Genomic DNA, 12,668 nt, shown 5'->3' on the forward strand with positions numbered 1-12,668 from the left:
GGGAGTACTCCAGTCAGGAGACTACCCACAGTACTGATGAACTCTCCGCTCAAGAGACAGCGCACGATGCCACCCAGGATCCAATGATGGATGAAGAAGACCCCCTCCTAGAACTACTGAATTACTCGCAGGACACTAGCAGCCAACCACAGGAGCAAGAGGCCGTCCCTGACTAACCACGCCCAATGCCTACCACAAGAAAACCCAAGATCAAGTGGCCCAAGGCATCTGAGAAGGCACCATGGAAACAGTTTGACGAGGACCTAGAAATCATCCTCGAATCATCCATGCAAGGTCCAGTACATCGGAAGTTACACACCTTTTTCACCCTTGTATACTCTGTTGCAAGGGAGAGGTTTGGGATTGAAGAAACAAAGAAACGCAAGGAGGCTCCAAAGCCGAACCGGAGGCAACACCGCATAGAGAACCTGAGGAAAGAAATCAGACAGCTGAAGAAGCAGTACCGAGACAGCTCACCAGTGCAGCGCCTTGGCCTGTCCCAACTACGTGACACACTGCGCACACAGTTGAAGTCTCTGCGGCGAGCTGAGAACACGAGGAGAAAAGCGAGGGAGCGAACAAGAAAGAGAGCTGGTTCACAGCCAACCCATACAAATTTGCGAAGACTCTGCTTGACAAAGAGCGTTCAGGAACATAAGAGACCCCACTTGAAGAGGTTGAGAAGTACCTGCATGATACGCATTCAGATGTCAACAGAGAAGACGCCCTAGGGGACTGTGACCGGATAGATCCTGCCTTACCTCCAGAGACGCCACTGGTAACCACTGAACCCACTTTGGGAGAGGTGAAGGACGTCGTCAAGAAGGGTCGATGGGGCTCTACCCTGGTCCTAACGCCATCCCGTAGAAAGTGTACAAGATGTGCCCACTCCTACTGAAGAGGCTATGGAGACTCCTCAAGGTGGTTTGGAGGAAAGGGGAAGTACCAGAAGCCTGGAAGGAAGCAGAGGGAATATTCACGCCCAAGGAAAGGAACTCCAAGACAGTCAATCAGTTCCGGACCATCTCGCTACTAAATGTCGAGGGGAAGATATTCTTCGCTATCCTGGCCAGAAGACTTACCTCTTTCCTGACGACCAACGCGTACATCGACACTTCAGTCCAGAAGGGTGGAGTACCTTGTTTCTCCGGTTGTGTAAAGCACACCAGCGCTATCACCCAACTAATTCAAGAGGCGAAGACGGGGAAGAAAGACTTGACAGTAGTTTGGCTCGATCTTGCCAACGCAAACGGATCTATTCCCCATCAGCTGATCTACACAGCCCTCAAGCACTACCACGTCGACAACCATGTCCAGAAAATCATCACCAGCTACCTTGACGGCATCAAGCTTCGGTTTTCTATTGGCGACCAGCTGACGAAGTGGCAGAAGTTTGAGAAAGGTATAGTCACCGGATGTACTGTTTCTGTGGTACTCTTCGTCATGGGGATGAATCTGCTCATCAATGCTGCCATTAGAGAGACCCGCGGACCAAAGACAGAGTCAGGTATCTACCTCCCATCAAGCCGAGGTTTTATGGATGACCTCACGTTGACGACACCAACACACGTCCAGGCTAGATGGATGTTGACAGCACTGACAGACGTCGCGTCATGGGCCCGAATGAAATTCAAGGGCGTAAAGTCCAAATCCCTCATTATCAAGAAAGGCAAGACGACAGACAGATTCGTGCTCCGAGTACAGAACGAGGAGATCCCATCCATCACGAAGAACCCAATCAAGTGCCTTGGGAAGTGGTTTGATGCCAGCCTAGTAGACAAGGACAACGTCAAGAAGCTAGAGAACCAGGTAGAAGAGGGGCTGAAGAAGATAGACCGGAACAACCTACCTGGGAAGTTCAAGGCCTGGCTGTACCAGCATGCCTTACTACCAAGGCTGATCTGGCCAATGATGCTGTACGAGGTACCCAGCTCAACAATACAAGCCTTAGAGAGAATCACCAGCCGACATCTTCGCAAGTGGCTTGGAATCCCACCCAGTTTCTCCAGTGTTGGACTGTATGGGAAAACCAACAAACTGCAACTCCCACTATCTTCACTGGTAGAAGATTTCAAGAAGACAAGACTGGTGCTTACCCTAAGTGACTCCCCAGATGAGCAGATCCGGGAAGCAGGGATCGTTACCCGTACTGGAAGAAAGTGGTCAGCGACAGAGACTGTCAGCCAGGCGAAGAGCTCTCTCATGCACAAGGACATCGTCGGTGTAACGGCTGTCGGACGACAAGGTATTGGTGCAACCAAAACACTCCTATGGAGCCAAGCCAACCAGACTGAGAGGCGAGCCCTGATACAGTCAGAAGTACGGAAGGAAGAGGAGAACAAGAGACAGGCCAGAGCGGTAGAGATGGGTGCGCAGGGTACATGGACAACGTGGGAAACCATGGAAAGGAAGCTGACCTGAGAAGACATCTGGAAGTATGAACCACTTCGTCTATCCTTCCTCCTCAGGTCAGTTCATGACCTCCTGCCATCTCCAGCTAACCTCTGCCGATGGGGACTAATCACAGACCCAACATGCAGTCTGTGCAAGAAACCAGGCACTCTGGAACGTGTTTTATCGTCCTGCTCCACAGCACTGACGCAGGGCAGATATCGCTGGCGACACGACAACATCCTCAGAGAGGTTGCCGATCGGCTGGAAGGGGAGAAGAAGAAGCCACGCAGAAGTAACTCACAGGCAGGCCACATCAACTTTGTGAGACCGGGTGAAACTGCGAAGACAGAAGCTCCACAGAAGAAATCGATCCTTGACGGCGCCACAGGATGGAATATGTCAGTCGATCTAGGAAAGAAGCTTGTGTTCCCGGGTATCGTCCAGACCAACTTGAGACCAGACATTGTACTGTGGTCCGAGACAGGGAAGAAGCTCGTTGTCATCGAGTTGACAGTACCTTTGGAGACGAGATGTGAAGAGGCCTATGAGAGGAAGAAGGCCAAGAACACTAAACTACTTGAGCAGTGCCGACACCGATGTTGGCGGACTTGGCTATTCCCCATCGAAGTAGGCGCTAGAGGGTTCTGTGCGCAATCTGTATGTAGACTGATGACAGCTGTTGGCACCACTGGCAGAGACATGCGCCGGGCAATCCAGAAGCTGGGCCAGGCTGCAGAGCGGGCGTCTAGCTGGCTGTGGCTACGACGCGAGGAGACAAGCTGGATGCGATCAACCTCCACACCGTAAGACGGTGGGCCCACCCGCCATCACAGATGTACTTGGATAAGGGCCGAAACATCTGGCGGGCACCAAGCTGACGATGGAGGAAGATCCGCAGTCGAGAACCAGACCTCAGAAAGGTGCGTTTAAGACTGTATTATCCACATTGTGGTTGGCGTGAGTAAAATTTCGACTTCGTTCGTAATTTTAACCTAAAGCACGTGGTTATTGGGAAGATTTGACAAAAGTATATTATGAATGGTTCTTAAACCTTGAACAATATCCATAACGCGAGGGCTTACATACCAAAATATTCGTTATCACAGTTGATTTAAGATAACAAAGAAGCGTTATGATTGACGTTTGAAACAATCGTTACTTAACAAGTATTTGACTGATTTTGTATATTAAAAAAGGAGAGTGTTTTTTATTAAACGAAGGAGTGCTTTAGCGAGTGGGACGTAAATAAGCCTTAAGTTTATAAATAATCTAGTTAACTTTCCTTAATGCAACACACTTACGATTTAAAAGATACATAGCAAAATGCGCAAAGCAGAAACATATGAACCTGTAGTAAATTTTGATCGTACAGGCAGAGAAATTAACATCATATCATTGAAAGATTACCGGAATATAACGATAACTTTGGGTCGTCAAACTGGAGTTCTGGATAGATTGAGAATGGTAAGGATTTCACTGATACATCGTCAATTTTAATTTTAATCAAACTTGATCTCAATACAGTTTGATTATGATAACATAACTTAGGGATAGAGCTTTGAGTTTATTTACTATGACAGTTCAATTTAGTATCTAAAGTGAGTCATGTTAAACATTTTAACAATTAAGCCATGACTCTGGACCTGGAGTTAAATGTCCAAATTTCTACAGTCGTTTAGGATATTGGTGTCTTTCATGTTGTTTTTTTTCATTATTTGAATCAAGCCATATTCTGTTGAAAACATACTTTATTTATCCAATATCGATTTTTGAAATGTCTGTAGTGAATTTCGGGAACATTATGATTAAATTCAAATTTGATCAACAATGTACAAATCATGTTTATTTACAGGCATGTTATCATTTGCGTTTTTATTGGGTTGGATAAATTACTTTTAGGCAGAACTAAAATGGTAGTAATAGCTTTACTCAGATTTACTGATATTGTTGTATGAAATTTCAGTTTTTGCCTCCACCTAACTTACCGGGAGTGAATGGCTGTGAATGGCACAATGCTACGAATTACAGAAGCCAAAGGTTTCGAGCATAAGTTCCTGGACAGACGCACATGGTATCTTCTTATAGAGAGGATCGATACGGAAATACATTTTAAATAATACATATAACTTCTGAGCTATTTTTGTGACACTTACGGCTTGTTCTATCACTTTTAATATCAATAATAACAAGTTTATTGTAATGTTAAAAAAAATCTTTAGAAACAGTTAACGTAGCTTCAAACATTAGACAATATCATAATTCTATCATGCTTTAGCTACAAACCGGTAACAAACATATCTTTAAAGATAAACCTTGGAAACGATCCCACAAAATGTGGCTAGTCATTTAGCTTGTTTCATCTAATTGGTTTTTTTTTCTTTTTTTTCGGCTGTATCAACAGATCGGTTGAATTACAAGGCACTTTAAATTTTCCTCAGGAGTCTACAAGACTTTGATAACAATTTTAAAAGAGTATTTACATAATTCGTTATTCGTGATACTTGTACCAAATTTCTTCATACATCCTATACTACCACTTTAATAGCATATCTACAAAGATTTACATTGCGTGCTGGACGCAGAAAAATAGATAATTTGACAGCTTTCTCAATTGAAAAAAAATGTTTCATTCACAATGAATCTTTCGTAACCAAACATAGCTACGTGGTCGTGTTTAAAAGTCATTGACGAGCAGATAATTAATTTTTCATATGTCGCGTGCAGAAAGATTATGACTGTGATAATGTGTTTTTTACAAGATTTTGTATGGCATGTTATTCAATTTTCGTATCAGATTACATTTATTTTGAATGTACCGGTTACCTTTAACCTCAAACTGCAAAATTTAAGCATTGTTGAGTTTATCTTATCATTATTTATCAGTTATGACTGATTACGAGGAAACTTTTACTATGCAAATGTACATGTATATTAGTTCCCTATATATAATTCGTTTACTCTTACGTTCAATTTTGTTTGACCTTATTAGTATAAAATCGAGAAAAATAAATAGTTAGATCTATATTGATATAAAGAAGTAAGAAAAATATTTTCATAAAATTTTCATTTTTCTTTGACAGCAAGTTTTCACATACACTAACCGCTGGCTGTTTCACTTTTTGGTGATATGTTTAAATGATCCATTGTTGAGCCCTCAGCCAAAACAAAGCTCAATAGATTATACAGTTTCTAAAATTATCCATTTTAAAAAAAATCGAAGAATGCTGTGGCGCATAGGACATTTTTTATCATTTTGTAATGCAATTTCGATACGACATACTCCAAGATGGCGTTGTTTGAACTGTACCAAATATTAAGTTGCGTGCTTTCATTCATGAGCATTTACATAATTAGTGATTTCTTTACAATTAAGTAAATGTTTGTCCACGAAAATGATCATAACCTCCCCCCTAAACACAAAAAAAGTTCCCAGGCCTTGGTTTGAATTAATAAACTATATATTCAAGTATGATTTAGCCATTTGAAAGAGCCCTCGAAAATACGAATTTCAAGGTTATTCGACTAAATTTCAAAACCAACATTTCTGAAAACTTAAACCAGATTAACAATTCAGGGATTTAAAGGACATCCTGTTAGAATGTGGAAAGCTATTAGCGAGTTTTCTTTCTAACTATAACATTTAGGTAATTTATGACACACATAATTTTTGTTATAGATGTTATAATCTTTCCGCACACTTGTACATGTACCTGCAACTGACAGTGTTTTGATTGGGCAATTATTTTGAACGAAGGAGTGGCGTAAGACCTGTCAATATTAATTCCGAATCTATTGCGGAGGTAACACAAGATATTTATGTAGGATACGATAACAGTAGAAGATAATAGTTTTACAATTAGATCTCAGATGTTGAATTTGAATCCAAAAATGAACAAAACCAACTGTCTAAGTAAAAAAGTCTTTTTTTTGTATGATATTATTTATGTGAGTAACATATAAAAAATATGGTAATCGTAACGTATGTAAATATATTGTTGTCAGTTATGAAACTGGTCTAAATATCATGTAGTGGTTTAGCATCTATTATTGTCTATGTGTCTTTTGTGATACGGTTAAACAAAAGATCATAATGACGAATATACAGATTTTATGTTACTTACTGGTGACAAGCAAAGTTCAAAACAATTGATCCCTGAAAGGAATCATTATCTTTATTTGGCGCAACATTTCATGTGCCGTTTAGTGTTACATTGATATGAAATAACGATTACAGCAAACAATAGTTAAGTTTCTAGCATTTTAGCATACACAACTTAATGAAAACTTGGAGTAATAAATTGTTTGTAAAAATATATATCTTTAGCAGGAAGACTAATGTTACAAGCATCTGGTCTGAAGCATGTCTTCGCGATTGTACTCAAATTTCCAATGTTATCGATTTTACATTTAAAACAGACATATCGGGGTTCAGATTTGTCCATGTCATCCATCATATGATATTCTTGATAATGCCGTGCATATGTTTAAAGTCTGGTTCATCCAGATTGGGAAAATTAATGTATCCTTCGCCATGGCCATTGAAATGCTATACATTGCGGGAAGTGTCTTTAAAACGCCACAGATTTAATTATGATGCACGATAAATTAAAACAAAAACTTTTCTATAGACTAGAACCATTAAACATTTAATATACAATTATTGACTAGTGAGCCATTGAATATGATGTGACATATTGACCGAGGCGATAGCCGAGGTCAATATGACTTTCTGCCGGTGAATATCACATCATATTCAATGGCTCACTAGTCAATAATTGCTTTATTATATGAATAGGCTAAGAAACAAAAAAAATCATAAAAAGTACAATCTTAATTACATGTACAAATTTTGCCTCGTTGAAGCGCGAGAAAAAAGACGCACGTGTTATGCGTGCAACGACTTCGCGAACGCTGCGCATACGAAAGTAATTCAAGTTTATACACAACATTGCGGTGTAGCCTTTAATTAAAATGGTAATGTATTGATATTTTAATCGAGAAATATGCCATAAAGAACAAAAAGCAACAATTATTTTTTAAGTAACACGCGTATTTAACAGTCTACGGTGTATGGTCATTGAATATGAGTCTCAATCTATTTTTAGACTGGGAAAATCCAATTCAGCCAGTGAATATGATACTACACCCAGTAAATATGATTTTATAAAAAGTTCTGTTGACTACTGGACCAATGAGATTGCAGATATATTTAGATCATATAATAATGCATTTTATTACTAAATCTCGAACAATTAATACATAACGCAATATTTATACTGTCTGTATTCATAGCTTTAACTTAAAACCGATTCTTTGTCTGCCATTTTATCAATTGTATGTCAATGATCAACAATTAGCAATCTTAGTCTCTAACTCAAATTGCGGAAAACAAACTTCAATTTACAATTCATGAAATTGTTAGATGATCATTCATTAAGTTTTGTCCCGCTTCTGAATATTGGGCTTAAACAAAAAACGAAAGTTAGCACTGACATCAGAGACATAGATAACAGAGATAGGCTACTTCCTAGCCAGTTAAAATATCACGCGTGCCTACTAAACCAAAAACTTGTAGCAAGTAAAACTTTTTAACCAGATATCAAAATCGGTAAAATAATACATTTTCTGAAAGCTTATGCATTTGTCTATGGCTGCAGGTAAAAATATTTACAGTTCCCATTTAAATAAACGTTGTATCGTTTTTTAAAGAGAACTACTTAATATTTTTTGTTGCAAAACTATTCATATGATAAAAAACTGGCTCAGTGGGTATGTTCTGCCATGTTTTTCTGTGTGAAGGGCATGGAAAGTTACCAATATTTTAACATGCAGCCATAGATGAAAGATTTACCTTTCAAATGGTATATAATATTAAAGTATCATATGTACATCCATTAAGTTTTATTTGCTACAAAATGCCTAATTTTCCACTTTTTTATAGGCATGAGTGATAATGCAATGGAGTATATAGGAGCTGCTTATCTCTGTTATCTATGTCTCTGCTGACATCAAAAATCGAAAGTCATAATATTCTGAATTTAGAAAGTTTTGACCTTCAAGCCAGCTCGAAGATAGATAATCATATATACATGTATCCAATTTCGAGCTAGCTTTGAAATTAAAATTCAATACCATTTGAAGGTGATATTTGATCTGGAGTTGAAATTCAAGGCAGCAAGATTGATGTTCTGATAAATTAAGAGGGACTTTTGGTTTAATCAGTTGTTGTCAGTTCAATACTGCTACGTATCATGTCTTAAATTAATTGAATATAATTAAAGCGGGACAAGAAAGCGGCTTTAAATTTATTGTGCATGCTGAGCTTATTTGTATTATAATATTATCCGGAAATCTCGCGCTTTCTAGTACCCTTATTTAAAATACTGCTGTTTCAGATATCTTTTTTCTCTTTTTTATAAAGGAATAACACTGATTCGTTATATTCTCATCAATTAGCATAGAGCAGTTTTGAAAAGAATTTATATACATTTTAACATATGGTACATATTTTCAGAAATAGTTACATTTTAGTATAATTCATACGCCATGAAACATTCATTATTGTTTATTTGCTTCAAGTTACTAATTGCATTTATACTCTAAGGACATAAAGTTTATTCTCAGACAACTTTGTTTCAAAATAAAGTCTCACTTAGTTTTCTAATGCTTAAATTTCATGTAACAAGCTAAAATTCTATCCTTAGCTTAAGGGTAACACTAGGATGATTAGATTAATTAAATGCTAAGTTTAGAAGACTATTTGGGGGATAAAATGTAACCATTTTAGGGGAAACAAAGAGCGTCTCGGGTATTTATTACTGTGAACGTTATACTTGTCTTATTGCGATTTTTTTATGTTATAAAAATAATATCAATTAAGATTATGAAACTGCTAAAAGAGTCAAGAGAACAAACAAAAATCATGTAAGGTATATCGAGCACTATCAGTTTACACAAAACTGCACTTTCAGTGTACAATTGTAAAGTTTGTTATGTTACATTACAAGTCACAAAATAAATTTGCTTCTCTGTTACATGCAATTGAAAGTTAATAGGGGTATTCAATGATATCTGATGTTACAAAAGTGCTATGTTTAAACAAAAAAAAAAATGTTTTATTGCAGATGTGCTCATCATGATTGGCCAGAAATCTGAATGGGGCGTAAACCGATTCGTTTTTCAGACTTCAACTATCAATACAAACGAGTTAATTCATCAGTGAGGCTTTAACGATCAACAACGTTATCTAAAATGGGTGAAAATGTAAATGGTAGATGCAGAAGAAATTCAAATGTGTCGTTAGCATATCTGGAGTTTAAATGTCGAGATAATACCATTATATCATTGAATAGGAATCGGAGATTGATTATTACTCTGCGTTGTCAGACAGGAAACCTTGATGTATTAAGACAGGTAATGGCTTCATTTATAAATCATTTTTTCATTATAATGTCATTTTTATAATTAATAAAAAATATATGTAGTCTTGTAATGTATGATTTTATTTTTAATAGATTTTTTTGTGATGACTACATGTATTGGACTTTTCGAAAATCATCTCTTAACATGTGGTGTTTTAACGACTTTGTTTCTCGTCGCATTCTTTTAAACGTGTAATTGGTCGGGTTGCACAGGTGTAAACCAGTTATAGTATGCGGGCGGCGAGCGGGCGGGGAACTAATTTTCGTAACAGTTTTCTCAGCAACTACTTATCACAACTTGTTAATATTTAGTATACAGCATACACAGTTTCTCCCATAACGTGGGAATCGATTAAAAGCATGTCATTTATACACCACCTGTCTAACGACTTAGTTAAATCGTCAAATTTTAGTAACATCACAGCCTCATGATATTAAGTATACAAATGCAACCCGGCCTTTTCTGTTTTGACCAATCCTTTTACATTATCATCCAAATTTGATTTTATTTACTGACATTTTATTTTCAGTACCTGCCTTGCCCAAATTTACCAGGAGTGAATGAATATATAGAAGAATATGTAGGGAACAACAGAAGCCAACTCTTTCGAGTAGAAGACCCGGATGTATTTAGAGGGGTAATGGGTTTCATTGATATATCAATTTGCATTCTTATATGATTTTAATATTTAAATATTTGCTGCTATAGATGTATGCTTTCATTATTTTTGTTTCTTTGCATATTTGCAATTTTACTTGTCATGCCTCGCGGGTTTTTACATGTAGTATTTCCACGTGCTTGCATCTCGTCATGAAGTTATTTTCTCATACATTTAGTACACGTGTTACACTTCTTCCATTTTTACAATATTTTCAAAATTTGGAATAAAACTTTAAAATTATTTTCCTGCATTTTATTTTGTATTTCAGTGCCTACCTTGTCCTAACTTACCGGGAATTAATGAATATAATATAGAGGAATATGCACGAGGGAATAACAGAAATCAAATAATCCAGGCAGGAGCACCGGGTCAAACGCAAAGAATATTTTGAAACAGGAAGAATCGATTCGAAAGTACATCAGATAAAAATGCATATCTTCCGAATACCTTTATCAGGCCCTTGCGGTTTCTCCTGTTGTTGTTGTAAGTGATATGGATATGTAGATGTTGTAAATATACCGTATATATATATATTGTTTGTTTGTTTCTTTTTTAATTATCTTGACACTTACGAAAAATAATGCTACGACTCTTAAGAAATACGACGGTCATTTGAACATTTTCCAAAATGATGCTGACAATACTATAGCTTCAAATAATGTATACATGATATATTTAAGAAAACATTGTATGAAGAAATTGTTTTCGTTGTTGTTGTTTTATATATTTTTATTTTTGGGTTGGGTTTTTACATCACGACAACACAATATGAACAGGCCATATGGCGACATTTCAGCTTTACTGGATGAGGCATCAGTTGCTCTTCTGGATATTTTACAGGTAAGAGTGGGCACTTGAGTAGAGCAACAGACGTTCCATTAGCTAGATCGACATCTTTTTTACATGCAAAAGTCCAAAGTCCCTGGCGTGATTCAAACCGTAAGTGGTGAGGGGAAAGTGGTATGAAGTCAAATACCCTAACAACAGAACCTCATAAGTCCTATACGTGTTGTTATAAGGACAACGTGACAATATCTACCAATGTAAATCAAAGCGTGTTGATTGTAATTTCGGAGAGTTGGTACAGCAAAAATGTATTTTGTGCGAGGTAATAAAATTTAAATACACAAGTTACGTTTTGCTCGCCCATATGGTCTCTTTCCGGTGGCGAGGGTAAACAAACGCATACATACACAATGTCACGGGGACAACAAGTCAAGTCAAGTCAAGTAAATTTTATTTACAAGTCGGATACATCAACAATAAACATCAGCTCTGATGAGCTTTTTACACCGACTACTATAATATAAGACACATGTTTAAGATATGATAAATGACGAAAATGGTAATGATGAAATAAGACAAATAGCATTGCATTAACAAGAAGAGTAGACAAACAGCACTGTACTAGCATTCATCAGTAGCATACAAAAGTAAGAAGTAATACATATTAGACCTAAAAAAAAAAAAAAAATCCATTTATAAACATACTAAAGGTTAAAGGTACTCCACTGAGGTACGGCCGAATGTCACAAAAAAAGTAAAATTTCACAAACCGCTAATTTTTTGTTACCTGCGTGTTAGGGACATTCAAACAGAATCAGTGATACATTGATATGTGTTCTTTGGATTGGCAAATCGTTTGAAATATATATTTTCTCCAATTTTGTGGGAAAAGCGTTTAAACACCTTTCAGTTTGCAAATCTGAATAAAAACAACGGTCACGTGATGATTCTCGGGATGACTAAAAAGCGAAACGGAGAATTGTTTGTGTATCGGCAGCAACGAAAGTGCGAAAGTGGAATATACCAACAATCCATAAATTTAAAAGCAATTTATGGGTTTGTTTGTTAAATTTCTTGTTGTTCACATATGTTCTTGTGAGAAAAATCTTTCAAAAGCAATTTCAACATATTTAAAGCATTACATTGTTGTAATCATGTTTTTTTCTCCATTACAATGATGAATTTAGCTAAACGTACGGAGTTGGAAACTGACATACACAAATTTTACAAATATTCTATGTTAATTTGAGAGCTTTCGTGTAATTCTTAGATATTATGTATAAACTTTGTAATGGTTAAAATATCATGATATCTAGGCTAAGAAAATTTACTTTGTCAATCAGTGTAATGGGTCCTTTTTCAAAGGTCACTTTGGTTTATCTGACACTCGTTCTGGAAAAAAAAC

General features: G+C 37.1%; 1 protein-coding gene across 1 annotated transcript; it reads left to right on the forward strand.

Moving 5' to 3' along the window:
• The first annotated feature begins 879 nt into the window (after nucleotides 1–879).
• On the forward strand, nucleotides 880–3,201 carry LOC132740392 (uncharacterized). Its single transcript, XM_060728286.1, has 2 exons — nucleotides 880–2,390; nucleotides 2,469–3,201. The coding sequence occupies exons 1-2, from the start codon at nucleotides 880–882 to the stop codon at nucleotides 3,199–3,201; spliced, it is 2,244 nt and encodes a 747-aa protein (XP_060584269.1).
• Nucleotides 3,202–12,668: the final 9,467 nt, after the last annotated feature.

This window comes from Ruditapes philippinarum, unplaced genomic scaffold (genome assembly GCF_026571515.1).
Source record: "Ruditapes philippinarum isolate M1 unplaced genomic scaffold, ASM2657151v2 ctg6532_1_1_1_1, whole genome shotgun sequence".
Lineage (NCBI taxonomy): Eukaryota > Metazoa > Mollusca > Bivalvia > Venerida > Veneridae > Ruditapes > Ruditapes philippinarum.